This window comes from Hyperolius riggenbachi, chromosome 8 (genome assembly GCF_040937935.1).
Source record: "Hyperolius riggenbachi isolate aHypRig1 chromosome 8, aHypRig1.pri, whole genome shotgun sequence".
Lineage (NCBI taxonomy): Eukaryota > Metazoa > Chordata > Amphibia > Anura > Hyperoliidae > Hyperolius > Hyperolius riggenbachi.
The window spans coordinates 284,882,164-284,897,635 of record NC_090653.1 but is presented as its reverse complement, the minus strand read 5'-3'; the positions used below and the strand labels follow the sequence as shown (position 1 = coordinate 284,897,635).

The 15,472-nt window shown below is 46.8% G+C and overlaps 1 protein-coding gene across 2 annotated transcripts in view; it reads left to right on the top strand.

Moving 5' to 3' along the window:
* Positions 1-14,118, top strand: part of WDR5 (WD repeat domain 5) — a 34,988-nt gene extending 20,870 nt beyond the window's left edge. For both annotated transcript variants that reach the window (XM_068249939.1, XM_068249938.1), the window contains exons 7-14: positions 773-856; positions 2,184-2,239; positions 4,121-4,167; positions 4,270-4,345; positions 6,662-6,695; positions 7,677-7,751; positions 9,841-9,928; positions 12,852-14,118. In XM_068249939.1, the coding sequence (XP_068106040.1) occupies positions 773-856; positions 2,184-2,239; positions 4,121-4,167; positions 4,270-4,345; positions 6,662-6,695; positions 7,677-7,751; positions 9,841-9,928; positions 12,852-12,952 (561 nt within the window). In that variant the 3' untranslated portion in view covers positions 12,953-14,118. The remainder of the gene's footprint in view (positions 1-772; positions 857-2,183; positions 2,240-4,120; positions 4,168-4,269; positions 4,346-6,661; positions 6,696-7,676; positions 7,752-9,840; positions 9,929-12,851) is intronic.
* Positions 14,119-15,472: the final 1,354 nt, after the last annotated feature.

Sequence of the window (15,472 nt, the reverse complement as noted above, 5' to 3'; positions counted from 1 at the left end):
CCTACTGAGCTTCTCCCCTGCCTTTCCATGCCCCTGTACTGCCTCTCCCCTATGTCAGCTTTGCCCCTCTCCCTCCATCTTTCCATGCCCCTGTACCACTTCTTCCCGGCCCCCCCTGAGGCTCTCCATGCCCCTGTACCGCCTCTCCATGCCCCTTTACTGCCTCTCCCCTCTGTCTGCCCTGCCCCTCTCTCTCCATCTCTCCATGCCCCTGTACTACCTCTTCCCGCCCCTACTGAGCCTCTCCCCTGCCTTTCCACGCCCCTGTACTGCCTCTCCCCTATGTCAGCTTTGCCCCTCTCCCTCCATCTTTCCATGCCCCTGTACCACTTCTTCCCGCCCCCCTGAGGCTCTCCATGCCCCTGTACCGCCTCTCCCCCGCCTCTCCATGCCCCTTTACTGCCTCTCCCCTATGTCTGCCCTGCCCCTCTCTCTTCATCTCTCCATGCCCCTGTACCACTTCTTTCCGCCCCCCCCCCTGAGGCTCTCCATGCCCCTGTTCCGCCTCTCCCCTTTGTCTGCCCTGCCCCTCTCTACCCTGCTTTTCCATGCCCCTGTACCACTTCTCCCCCGCCTCTCTGTGCTATCAGGGGAGACTTGCTCTAGGTGTGATTTTTTTTTTTTTTTTTTTTTTTTTTTTTTATATATATATATAAAGGCGGGAATGCTGGGGTGTAGGGGAGGTAGATGTACCATGTGATGTACCATGTGTTCTTGACGTGAGTCGGCAGGGCTGGGATAATGACGTGTTTCTCATGCCGTGTGTCTGCAGTTTGATGAGAGCGTGCGGATATGGGACGTAAAGACCGGGAAGTGCTTGAAGACGTTGCCGGCCCACTCGGACCCAGTCTCTGCTGTAAGTCCCTTCACCTTTCTCTTTACCCTTATCTATCATAGTGTCATTAGGCAAAATATTCTGTTTATTAAATACTACCTCCTGTTTAATTCAGGTCAATCTTAGTTATTATAAATCTGTTCTTTATTGTACCCTATCGGGATCAGACGGGTAACTCTCTCATTGGCCGTAAAATGTTTATTTATTGTAAACCCCGCCTCTATCACTTGCCTGAAGCCTCGTCAAGAAGCTCTGAGGCTACCACCATCCGTGTTGCCGTAGCCCGCCTTAAAGGAGAACTGTAGTGAGAGGTATATAAAGGCTGCCATATTTATTTCCTTTTAAGCAATACCAGTTGCCTGGCTATCCTGCTGATCCTCTGCCTCCAATACTTTTTGCCCTAGACACTGAACAAGCATGCCACAGATCAGGTGTTTCTGACATTTTTGTCAGATCTGACAAGATTAGCCCCATGCTTGTTTCTGGTGTGATTCTGCAGGCCGATAGCTCAGCAGGGCTGCCAGGTAACCAGTATTGTTTAAAAGGAAATCAATATGGCAGCCTCCATATTCATCTCACTACAGTTCTCCTTTAAGCTTGGCGGCCACCTGTCTGGCTTCCCGGATTTTTTTTTCAGCAGGTGTCGGGGTGGAAAATTAACAAAAGGATGAGCTCTTCACATGCTGTTGGGGGCACAATACCGCTAAGATCGATTGGGAAAGGCCATAGCTTTTAAAGGAAACCGTCTGGCTCCTCCTCGCCATTCCTCCACTGTCGCTTCCAAAAAAAGCTTGTTGACGGCTTGTGCAGTAGCAGGAACCCAAGAGGCCTTCCTTAGAAAACGCTGAGCCTGATCAGGTCTGTGCCAGTGCGCGAGCCGCCTGTGCAGTAGCACAGACCCAATCGGGCTCAGCCTTTAAGCCTGTACGGGTCCATGGTACTGGCAGCGCCCCGTGGAGGCGCTGCTCTCTAAAGGCTTTGTGGAGGAAGACAAGGGAAGCCTCTCGGGGATCTGAAGGCTTTCCCCTCCTGAAGTAAGGATCTCTTTTTCCCCTCCCCACACCTCAGGTTTACCAGTTTTCTTTTTATTGAATTGAACATCTAACCTGTAGCTTGGGGTGGTATTACTCCATGTGCAGAGACTGGATCCAGGCATCTCTGGGTGTTTACTCTGCGCCGGGCGAGGTTGCATCAGGTGGTGACATTGGGGAGAGCTGACTGATCCGTGACATGTTCTCATGTTTCCCCATCTGGGAATCTCTGCCGATGGACGTGTCACACAATAGCTGCCGCCAGCATCTGTCATCTTCCTTTGTTTTGGTTTTGTGACTCCGCCCTTCTTTTGCAGGTACATTTTAACCGTGACGGCTCCCTCATTGTGTCCAGCAGCTACGACGGACTCTGGTGAGTTTCCTGTTGTCCTGCCAGTTGCTCCATTGAAGTAGTAACACTGGTCTGTCTGATACTATATGGCTATAGCAGAACCGAGGGGAAAGTGTGAAAAATTAGGTTAATAGTAATGTGGTTGTGTATAAAGGGACAAACCTACCTATAAAGGATAAAGTAACAGTCATGTGACACTGCTGTCACATATAGCCCTGGACTGACCTGTATGGCTATGCATGCTGTCAGTCTGGGACACGCCCCCTGTCCTATGTCCACTGCAACAATATGATTGTGTAGCATCATCAGCAAGGATGCAGCATCCTTTTCCCAACGTGTGTGTGTGTGTGTGTGTGTGTGTACAGTGTGTGTGTGTGTGTGTGTGTGTGTGTGTGTAGAAATGTTATGTTTACGCCGTCTCGCTGCGGCCAAATTTATGACAACTTGCTTAATTTAATGAAATATAGCCGTCGGCAATGTAATAGATGAAGCCGCCGGCTTTCGCACTGCCTCTCTCCTCCCCCCCGCCTCTCTCCTCTCCCCGCTTCCCATACAATATACGTAGCAGCTGGGGACATGCAGCCGGAGAGTCGTTCGTCGCAGCAGGGGCAGCAGAGCGGGGAGGCTGCAGACATTGCTTCTGCCAGCACCCGCTCTGCAGGAACGGCATAAACATAACTTTTCTAACATTGGCCGCTGCGCTGCGGCCACTTCGCACATTGGCCGGCCAGAACCCGAAGTGGCTGGCCAGAACGCGAAGTGGCCACACTACGGGTTCTGGCCGTAACATACATAATGATTGTAAAAATGAAGCATTTTTTTTTATTACATTATTTACACTGGAGTTCCTCTTTAAGCCATAGACCCTGAACAAGCATGCAGCAGATCAGATGTCTATGACAAATCTGACAAGATTAGCTGCATGCTGGTTTCAGGTGTGGTATTTAGAACCTATTAACCAGAAAGATCAGCAGGACAGCCAGGCAACTGGTATTGTTTAAGAGGAAATAAGTATGGCAGCTTCCATAGGTCTCACATTTCGGGTTCCTTTTCAAGAGAAAAATGCAGACATTATTTTCATACCATCAAAAAAGTATAGAAACATGCCTTTTCTGGACAGTGTATATGGGTTTCTTTTAGATGCATTGCGCTGCTTCTGAAACTGCACAGGTTTTTGTGCATACATACAGGCAAGTTGTACATGCATGCTAATGCACTACCGTGTCATAGAACCTTACTACTATCACCAATAGGACCATTATTGGGAACGATTGTAAAATATACCAGTATGTATAAAATGTATATTTGTTCCAGATGAAAATGAACTATAAATGATCTTTTTTTTTAAATTAATTTATTTTTCTACTTATGTTACTGTGATAGGTTGTAAAAATCTGACAGGTTTTGGACTAGTCCATCTCCTTATGAGGGCTTTTTAGGTTCCATTATTTTGAAAAGCACTTACTGATGGCGGTTGCTCAGTTCAACTGCTAAAATAGTGTGTAAGCCAGTATGGAGGGTGGCATCTTTGTAAAGATCCTTTTCACAGAGTGCTTGTATAAAGAATGAAGGAAATGCAGAGAATCCCCCATGAGGAGATGGACTAGTACAAAACCTGTCAGATTTTTACTTCCTATTGTAAGCGACAGCGACATAGGAAAAAGTAATTTATAGTTCATTTTACTCCGTGGCTAATGTAATTTTTACATGTATGCGCACCCATGTATTTTAAATGTTAGGTGATAGTGGTCCTTTACCTTTATCAACCCCTGTAAAACACGTTTTAATAAGTAGCTCATTTGTGGGTGGTAATTTATGCCGCATGTCACTATTTTCTGGGTGACACTTTGTACCCTTTTACCCCGCCTCTATTTATGCCTGTTTGTTTTTCTCGCCATTTAGTCGGATCTGGGACACGGCATCTGGCCAGTGCTTAAAAACGCTCATCGGTAAGAAAAATCACCTTTTTTTGGGGAGGCGTTCAGCGTATTTTTCCCTCTTTGCAGGTATAGTAATTTTTTGTGTGTGTTTTTGTTTGTTTTTTATTTCAGATGACGACAACCCTCCAGTGTCCTTCGTGAAATTCTCTCCTAACGGCAAATACATCCTAGCAGCCACTCTAGACAAGTAAGGAGCGGCCCACCTGCTGATCGTAGTTTTTACTTAACTTCTTTTGCTTTAGATCTTTTAAATTTGTAATTTTGACTTTGGTAGTTTATGGGCTTGTCAATTAATATAAGATGTTTGCTGCTGGCCACACACAGGTCACTAGCAGAGATGGTTACACAACCGCTTGATTCCTCTCAACAGATGTACTTTTCTAGCTGTAGCAAATGATAAGTTTGTCTGTGCAGGTGTGTTTTCAGAGCACGTTTTGAAGGTTTCCAGGCTTGGAGAATCACGCAAAGACTGTGGTTCCAAAAGAAAGGTGACGCTCGTGAGAAGTCTTGGAGAAGCCCTTATCTCATGCTCCGATTACTGCAACACCCTTCTGTCAGGCACTATATTGCCCCTCCCACCCAGTCCATCATGAATGTGGCAGCCAGACACCTTCATTTTCCCATTGCTCTGCCTCCATGACTCCGCCCCCAGCCCATAAATCCCTCCACTGGCTTCCCTACCGCTTCAAGATCCTGTGTCTGGCTACAAAACCTGCCTGGCCTCCATTCTGAACTCATTCGCAGATAAGCATCTGTCCGCCCTCTCTGATTCTCCAATGACCTACTTTTAACCTCCCCACGCATCACCAACTCCCATGCTCGACTTCAGGACTTCTCTAGAGCTGCACACACTCTCTGGAATTCCCACCTGCTAAAAGGCTCGCTCCCTTTTTCACTGGTTTCAAGCACACCCTCCATGCCCTGGTGTTTGCGGTCTGTTATGATAAAAATGCTGCAGATTGGGACTGCATTCTGTTTACTGCAATGCAGTAAATGGATCCATTTTTAAAAGGAAGGGAAAGCAGACCGCGTGTCTTACATAGGATCTGTTTGTTGCATTTCTATGCGCTGCAGAAAACCTACCAAGCGTGTTAAAGAGACTCTGTAACATTAAAAAGATCCCCTGGGGGGTACTCACCTCGGGTGGGGGAAGCCTCCGGATCCTAATGAGGCTTCCCACGCCGTCCTCTGTCCCACGGGGGTCTCGCTGCAGCCCTCCGAACAGCCGGCGACTGTGCCGACTGTAGCTTCAATATTTACCTTTGCTGGCTCCAGCGGGGGCTCTGTGGCGGCTTTCCGTTCCGAACTACACGGAAATACCCGATCTCATTCGGGTCCGCTCTACTGCGCAGGCGCCGGAAACTTGCGCCTGCGCAGTAGAGCAGATCCGACGGCGATCGGGTATTTCCGTGTAGTTCGGAGCCGACAGCTGTCAGAGCGCCTGCGCAGGAGCCAGGAAGGTAAATATTGACGTCACCGCTGCAGGGACTCCATGGAGGGCTGCAGCGAGACCCCTGACGGATGGAGGACGGCGTGGGAAGCCTCATTAGGATCCGGAGGCTTCCCCCACCCGAGGTGAGTACCCCCCAGGGGATCTTTTCATGTTACAGATCCTCTTTAAGACTTTGGCCTCCATACAGAAGGAATTACCGCATGCTGTACCAAAGTTACCAACCAAAGTATGACTATTTTAACATTCACAATGTTAACATTCGCGCAGTTTTTTACGCCACATCCAATTGCATGTAGTCTAGAGCCTTTTGTGCTGTTTGCTGGTCTTTGGAATTTTTTCACAGAATATCTTACGCACTTTTAATGACGGGTTAACGACCTTTTATACTATTATCGCCTTGTTACCGCACTTTTTTTTTTACACCAACCTTTACTCGCAATCGGCAAAAAAAATTGTGTATGTGGATAAGAAAACTGTAATAACCGCTGTTGGTAATTTTCCATAAAAAATGTCCTTGCCCACGTGTATTGTGAATTAAAGACAAAGACAAAACTCCGACCAAGAATTGACCTTTATCCCAATCAGTAGCTGATACCCCCTTTTACATGAGAAATCTATTCCTTTTCACAAACAGACCATCAGGGGGCGCTGTATGACTGATATTGTAGTGAAACCCCTCCCACAAGAAACTCTGAGGACTGTGGTACTCCTGGCAGTTTCCTGTCTGAACCTTGTTGCATTGTGGGAAATAGCTGTTTACAGCTGTTTCCAACTGCCAAAAAAGAATGCAGCAGCTAAATCACCTGCCCACAGTAAAAATGTCATCATGTAATGTCAGAATGTAAATCAGCAATTTAAAAGATTTTACAATGGGCAAACACTGACTAAATCATTTATACGTAATTATTGTAAAAATGAAGCACTTTTATTTATTACATTATTTTCACTGGAGTTCCTCTTTAAGGCTATTAACTGATTAACCAGAAATGTCATTTTACTATCCGAGAATGACATTAGTTATTGTAACAGTTTTCCCTCTCCTCCTTGCAGCACGTTGAAGTTGTGGGACTACAGCAAAGGGAAGGTAGGTGTCGGCGAGATGTCAGATTGTGTTTGTGTCTCTGGCACTGTTGTGTCAATAGCATCTGTCATGTTTGTAACTCAATATCTCGGCAGTATTCCCAGCCCGCAGCCTATGGGAGGGATACATGGAGGGGCTGTTATTGTGCCCTGTTCCCATAATCACACACATTACTCCCGAGGACTCTGATTAGCGTGCAGAAATACCTACACGGGTTCCCAGGGGGCCACGTGACCCCCGCTGATAATTACAGCAGGTCTCTAGGTACCATTAAACACTAATTTGTCTGCAGCCTTGTGTATCGAGAATGGCGTGTAAACGGGGCTGCTTAAACTGGTTTTCATTTGAGAATTTTTATTTAATTGTTTTATTTGCCCAGAAATGTAATCCCGGGTTCTGGGACAGTAGTGGTTTCCGAGTACTTAAAGGACACACAAGGTGAACATTTTAAATCTATCGTTACCTACATGGGGCTTTTTCCAGCCCCTAGAACTCTTCTGGGTCCCTCGCCTCAGCTCCGGTGTCCCTCTGGCCCCCCGTAAGGCTTTCAGACCCGTCAGCGGTTCTGTGCATGAGTGCCGTCATTGGGCACAGTACACACTCTGTGATGTGGGCGTGTCTGCATGAGGCGCTCACCCACACATGTGTAGAAGGGTTGTCGAGCATTAGGGGAGGCCAGCAGGACACCGGAGCTGCGATGAGGGACCCAGAAGACTTCTAAGGACTGGAAGAAGCCCCAGGAATTTAAAGATAATTTACATTTTCCCCTCAGGAGTCCTTTAAAGGGAACATGAAATGACAGTAAGTTACCTGGGGCGTCTTCTAGCCCCCTGTAGTCGTTCTGGTCCTCGTTGTCTTTTCGATCTCCTTCAGCCACTGTGCCCTTCTGAAATCTGGTTCCTCTGAAAATCCTTTTTGAGTTATTCGGTGCTTGTTCTCTATGCTGCAGCATCCAACAACCATAATCATGTCTTTCATCCACAGTGCCTGAAAACCTACACATGTCACAAGAATGAGAAGTACTGCATATTCGCCAACTTCTCCGTCACCGGTGGGAAGGTACGTCCTGCTCGCATTATGAGAAACCTCTGTCTTCTGAGCCGGCCTCCTCTGTCTTCTGTGCCCGCCTCCTCTGTCTTCTGTGCCCGCCTCCTCTGTCTTCTGTGCCCGCCTCCTCTGTCTTCTGTGCCCGCCTCCTCTGTCTTCTGTGCCCGCCTCCTCTGTCTTCTGTGCCCGCCTCCTCTGTGCCCGCCTCCTCTGTCTTCTGTGCCGTGTGCCCACCTCTGTCTTCTGTGCCCTGTGCCCGCCTCCTCTGTCTTCTATGCCCACCTCCTCTGTTGATTAGAGACGGTCAATGAGATGCTAGTAATTCTGAGTTGATGCAAACTTTATGCAAATGTATGCAGCTTTGAAATGGACCAACCAAGTGCAGTAAGCTACTGCATTCAATTGGTCAATTTGCGATCTGCATAAAGTTTGCATCAGCTCTGAATAATTAGCATCTCATTAACCATCCCTGCACAGACATGACATAGAGATCTGACCGTTTTTTGGTTGTTTACAAAACATCTTTGTCTGATGCCCGTGTTGTTGCCCTTCGCCCTAGAGACAAGCAGATGCTCGTATTTACCATCCAGGCTTCATTCTTCCCCTTTCTGTAGCAATAAATGCAGCCTTTTCATCGCATCTCAAATTTGTGTAACTATTTGAATATACTGTATTTTTCGGACTATAAGACGCTCCTGATCATAAGACGCACCTAGGTTTACAGGACAAAAACCAGGGAAAAAATATACACTAAACCTGGTGCATCCATGGTGAAGGGGAATCGTGTGGATTATGCCCCCTTGTACCTCTTGTGTCCTCCTGTGCCCCCCTTGTGTCCTCCTCTGCATGGGCACAGTACAGGGAGTCCCCGACATTGCGGCGGTTCGGAGGTTCATATTGGCAGGCATTCACAAGTCAGGAACTCCCTGCATTTGGACTATAAGACGCAGTGACTACCCCCCCCCCCCCCAATTATCTTCTCATGGGACAGCACTGTAGAGGTGACACGTTGATACAATGTTACGCAGTCAGTGTACAGCTAGTATAACGGGGTAAACGGTGCCCCATCAATATAACTCAACACACAACCAGGGCTGGCACTTCCATAGAGGCAAAGGAGGCAGAACCTGTAGGGGCCCCCCTTTAACTGGGCTTCCCGGGTCCCCTGCAATGCCTTTGGCAGGGTAGCGTCTCACCTCTCACGGCGGGTGCACTCCTCTGTCAGTCTGGTGGCTCGGTGGACTCCCTGACTTCATCCTCACAGGGGCGACTCTCCTCCATGACCTGGCAGCTTAGTATTATGTGGAGGGGAGGCAAAACTCTGCCGAAGACATTGTGGGGGAGCACAGATTAAGAAAATCTAAAGTTCTGTGTTTTTTGTTTTTAATAAAGCACTTTAACTTACCCGGGCCCTCTTGCAGCCTCCCACTGTCATCCTGTGCCCGCGCCATCCTTCCAAGACCCTCCAACCAGCAGGTATGACCCCCCTCAAAGCGGTCCAGCCACGCCCCTTCTCGCTGTGTCCCTGTGCACAGTGGCGTTCTGAGCATGGCAGTACTGTTAAATGCGCAAAGCACTCCCGGCAGTGGGAGCACGACCAGGGTGCGCGTGGCTCGGGGCCACGTACGCGCAGTAGCCTACGACTGCCCACGACCAGCCAGCTTTGAGGGAGTCACCACTGCTGGCCGGAGGGTCTCGGAAGGACGGTGCGGGCCGAGGACCACTGCAAGGGTGCAGCAAGAAGCTCCAGGTAAGTTAAACTGCTGTTTTATTTTCACTTAAGTAACCCTTTAATTTGGGGAGTGATCTGGGAGGGAGGGGGTGGCATCTCAGAGGCCCAGGGAGAGAATTTGGCTGCAATACAGGGCCCCCCTAATGCTGTATGTTGGCTGGAGGGCGGGAAGTGTCAGGTGGGTCTCTGGTTTAATAGTGCACAGGGGCCCAATTGTTACTAAAACCTGCCTTGCACACAGCTATTAATGTCTAAACTTGGCTGGCAACAAAAGTGAGTACACCCCTAAGTGAAGAATTGCTTGTGTTATGAGCTGCCCCTCAGCCCTCTCCTACATTTGCTGAAGTTTTTGTTGCATCTGTTTTTTAGTGGATTGTCTCCGGCTCGGAGGATAATCTCGTCTACATCTGGAACCTTCAGACCAAGGAGGTGGTGCAGAAACTACAGGGGCACACAGGTAGGGGAGGAGTTCACTCTGTACAGCGCTGTAGACTATGTCAGAGTTATTTAAATGTAAAATAGTGTGTGACTGGGGTGAGGGGATTAGAGTGTAAGCTCCTCTGGTGCAGAGACTGATGGGAATGGATCAGGGATCTCTGTACAGCGCTGTGGAATATGTCACAGCTATATAAATGTATAATAATAATAATAGTGTGTGACTGTGGTGAGGACAGAGTGTAAGCTCCTCTGGTGCAGAGACTGATGGGAATGGATCAGTGATCTCTGTACAGCGCTGTGGAATATGTCAGAGCTATATACAGTGGCTTGCAAAAGTATTCGGCCCCCTTGAAGTTTTCCACATTTTGTCACATTACTGCCACAAACATGAATCAATTTTATTGGAATTCCACGTGAAAGACCAATACAAAGTGATGTACACCTGAGAAGTGGAAGGAAACTCATACATGATTCCAAACATTTTTTACAAATCAATAACTGCAAAGTGGGGTGTGCGTAATTATTCAGCCCTCTGAGTCAATACTTTGTAGAACCACCTTTTGCTGCGATTACAGCTGCCAGTCTTTTAGGGTATGTCTCTACCAGCTTTGCACATCTAGAGACTGAAATCCTTGCCCATTCTTCTTTGAAAAACGGCTCCACCTCAGTCAGATTAGATGGACAGCGTTTGTGAACAGCAGTTTTCAGATCTTGCTACAGATTCTTGATTGGATTTAGATCTGGACTTTGACTGGTCCATTCGAACACATGGATATGTTTTGTTTTAAACCATTCCATTGTTGCCCTGGCTTTATTTTTAGGGTCGTTGTCCTGCTGGAAGGTGAACCTCCGGCCCAGTCTCAAGTCTTTTGCAGACTCCAAGAGGTTTTCTTCCAAGATTGCCCTGTATTTGGCTCCATCCATCTTCCCATCAACTCTGACCAGCTTCCCTGTCCCTGCTGAAGAGAAGCACCCCCAAAGCATGATGCTGCCACCATCATATTTGACAGTGGGGATTGTGTGTTCAGAGTGATGTGCAGTGTTAGTTTTCCGCCATACATAGCGTTTTGCATTTTGGCCAAAAAGTTCAATTTTGGTCTCATCTGACCAGAGCACCTTCTTCCACATGTTTGCTGTGTCCCCCACATGGCTTGTGGCAAACTGCAAACAGGACTTCTTATGCTTTTCTGTTAACAATGGCTTTCTTCTTCCCACTCTTCCATAAAGGCCGACTTTGTGCAGTGCACGACTAATAGTTGTCCTATGGACAGATTCCCCCACCTGAGCTGTAGATCTCTGCAGCTCGTTCAGAGTCACCATGGGCCTCCTGCATTTCTGATCAGCGCTCTCCTTGTTTGGCCTGTGAGTTTAGATGGATGGCCTTGTCTTGGTAGGTTTACAGTTGTGCCATACTCCTTCCATTTCTGAATGATCGCTTGAACAGTGCTCCGTGGGATTTTCAAGGCTTTGGAAATCTTAAAGAGAATCTGTACTCTAATATTCTTACAATAAAAAGCATACCATTCTATTCATTATTTTCTCCTGTGCCCCTCTGTGCTGTTTCTGCCACTCTCTGCTGCAATCCTGGCTTGTAATTAACAGTTTTAGGCAGTGTTTACAAACAAACTAACCAGCTTCTAAGGGCTCTTTCACATCAGAGCTGGCGTTGGAGAACGCTCAAAGCATACGTTTTGTTGTATGCGTTTTAATATGCGTTGCACTGCAGTGAGTGTGCGTTTTTAATCCGTTTTCAATGCGTTACAGCACATAGGAAAACGCAGGTAATTTTTTTTTTCTTTTAGTTTTCAACTTTCTACATTGTTCCTCTGTTGCATTCTGGGACTGATTGCCTGCGTTAACGGATTAAAAACGCGCATAGTGTGCGTTTTACATTGACTAACATTGTAACGCATAAAGCTAGCGTCGGCCGAAAAACTGCGCCTGGGTGCAGTGTAACGCAACGCACAAAAAGGCTGCGTTATATGTGAAAGCTAAAATGAAAGTCTATGGACTTTCATTTCACCTTGGGTAACGCAAACTTTACCCTTTGCGTTGAAACGCAGAAAATCTGCCCTAATGTGAAAGAGCCCTAATAGGCTCAGCTAAGCATAGTGTGTGAGTCATTCACAGTGTGCAGGGGGCCTGCAGAGGGTGTGTATCGCTTCTATCCAATGACAAGCAGCCCTGCACATTCCACACAATCAAGCTTTAGCCTGACAAACAGGACAGAGGAAAGATACATTGATTTATTACAGAGACAGTGCAGTTAGGAAAGAGTGCAGTAAGCCAGAGCAGATTAGAACAGGCATAGGAACTTATAGGATAGAAGAACGAAGGCTGAAAAATTTGTTAGAGTCTCTTTAAGGTAGCCTAAGCCTGCTTTAAATTTCTCAATAACTTGATCCCTCACCTGTCTTGTGTGTTCTTTGGACCTCATGGTGTTGTTGCTCCCAATATTCTCTTGGACAACCTCTGAGGCCCTCACAGAGCAGCTGTATTTGTACTGACATTAGATTACACACAGGTGCACTCTATTTAGTCATTAGCACTCATCAGGCAATGTCTATAGGCAACTGACTGCACTCAGATCAAAGAAGGGCGGATAATTACGCACACCCCACTTTGTAGTTATTTATTTGAAAAAAAATGTTTGGAATCATGTAGGATTTGCGTTCCACTTCTCACGTGTACACCACTTTGTATTGGTCTTTCACGTGGAATTCCAATAAAATTGATTCATGTTTGTGGCAGTAATGTGACAAAATGTGGAAAACTTTAAGGGGGCCGAATACTTTTGCAAGCCACTGTACATGTATAATAAGAATAGTGTGTGACTGTGGTGAGGACATTTAGAGTGTAAGCTCCTCTGGTGCAGAGACTGGTGGGAATGGATCCCACTAGCAGTTGAAAGTCTATTTACTCTGTGTTTTTTCTCCCACCAGATGTCGTCATTTCTACAGCCTGTCACCCGACAGAGAACATCATTGCTTCAGCTGCACTAGAGAACGACAAGACCATCAAACTGTGGAAGAGCGATTGCTAAGCGCCCTCTTCCTCCCCCTTTTATTAGACTGTGTCCTCTGAGGCCTCTAGCCCCGCCCCCGGGATGTCATCCTGCACAGTGTGAATCCATCGGGAATCAGTCCGTTTATAAGGAGCGCCAATCTTTTCATCCAGCCAGAAACTTCAGTTTTAAAATTAGAAGAGGAGAAATCGGAGCCGCCTCCAGAGTTTTGCAGCGAATCAGCCGCCGTCTGAACTTGCCAACATTTTCCCCCATCTCCCCCCCTATTCCAAACCGACAGTCGCACCAAAGTTAGTTCGTCCTGTCCTCCCTCTCAGCATCAATTCTTCCTGCTCCAAAGATACTGACCAGCAGTGAGTGATCTTACCACGCGGGGTTATTCATCTTCACTTCCTTCGGTTTTTCCTACTTTATTTTAAATTATGAATTCCACCCATCTGTTTTTTTTACGGTGGGGAAAGTTTAGTTTGCTCGAATTTTAATTACCACTAATTTCAGAAATCCGTGAAGTCTCCGCCCTCTTATGAGGGGCGTTTATGGTGTCTCATGTGTGCTTGTGGTCCTGCAAGTATCACCGTAGAGGCTTATTTCCTGCTTTTTTGCCTCCCCAATCTTCTCCAATCCCGTCGATTTCAGTTCAGCTTTTTTGTGACCAAATGAGGGTGCTGGTTTTACCGTCGGGGTCCTTTCTTGTTGCCGGACAGAAACCGCCGTGCGTTCAGATACTACCCCTCTTCAGTTCTGTGTTTTGTATGGTTATGTGTTTTCGTTGCCGAGTGTCACGACTAGAAGTTACTTACAGAGCCAATTGCGGAGCAGCCTACTGCCCTGCCCCGCCCCCCTTACGGCCAGCGGAGTTTGGCTTCGGAGGGGCGTTTCCCGTCACCTCTGTCTCCGCCTTCACACCCTTCCCCCATTTCTCCATCTTGTTTATGCTGTGGATCACTTTGGGGACGGGAATGGGAGGGCGAAACGTCACCCATCCCATTGTACAAATCTTTTCAGTGTAAAAAGCAGCGCTGTTTTTGTATTTTGGAAATTCATAGTATTGTACTGCTTATGGCATGACTCTGTATTCAGAATTTTTTTTTTTTTATATTTTTGTCAAAATTTAGTTTTTTTGTTTTGTTTTTCTTTCTGACAACATACAGAACCATAAGCTGAAATAAAGAGGTGGGTTTTTACGTGACTTGTCGGAGGTGAAAATTTCTCTCACATGTGCTTTGCAGATCAGTCTTCCGATGGAATTTTACGGTTTTTCGTTATCGAGGTTGGCCTTGTCACAGTGATACAAATTTAAATTTAATTTAATTGATTTAAAGTGATATCCCACTTTTTTTTTAGTTTAAAGGACCATGATAACGAAAAAAATCGTAATATTCAAAATGTATTTTTATAAGAAGTGCTTTTTTTTCCAGAGTAAAATGCACCAAAAATGTTTTACCTCTTCATGTTACTGTCACTTACAAGTAAGCAGTTAAAACTGATCATCTCCTCACGGGGTATTCTCAGTTTTTCCTTTATTCTTTACTCTATGGACAGGATCTATGTAAAGATGTTGGCCAGACTTCCTACTTGTCCAACTGCTATTTTGGCAGTTGGGTTGAACAACTGACATTCAGTGAGGGCTGGAACCCACTAGGGCAATTTTTGCAGCGTTTTGGGATCACCGGCGATTCCTAAAAACGCTTTGCAAATGGTTGTGATTACGATTGGGGGTAATCGCAGGACATGTAGCATTTTCAGTGCGTTAGCACTCAATGCAAAGTATATAAAGAAAACAGGGACCCCCTTTAAATACGTATATTTCCACTATCTGAGAACAAAACAATCGGTGAAAAGGCCTAGAGTAAATGCAAAAAGTCATTATTAACCTCCCTGGCGTTCTATTAAGATCGCCAGGGCGGCTGCGGGAGGGTTTTTTTTTAATAAAAAAAAAACTATTTCATGCAGCCAACTGAAAGTTGGCTGCATGAAAGCCCACTAGAGGGCGCTCCTGAATCGTAATTCTGATCGCCTCCGGCGATCAGAATTAACAAGGAAGGCTGCAATGAGCAGCCTCCCTTGTTTCTTACCTCATCGCCATAGCGACGAGCGGAGTGACGTCATGGACGTCAGCCGCCTCCGATCCAGCCCTCAGCGCTGGCCAGAACTATTTGTTCCGGCTGCGCAGGGCTCGGGCGGCTGGGGGGACCCTCTTTCGCCGCTGCTCGCGGCGGCGATCAGGCAGCACACGCGGCTGGCAAAGTGCCGGCTGTGTGTGCTGCTTTTTATATGATAAAAAACGGCCCAGCAGGGCCTGAGCGGCACCCTCCGGCGGTAATGGACGTATATAGTCCATACCGCTAAGGAGGTTAATGCCAACTCCAAAAATGAAAAACAATACAGCCGTGCCTATGCCATAGGCCCTGGTATAATAAGTAAGACGCCTGAGCCCTGCATGAATAAAGGTCCACAAAATAAATATTTCAATTGTTACGTTTCTCTCAGGAGATCGCGGTCTCAAAATCTTCCAGTGTAAGGAAACCTATAATAAAC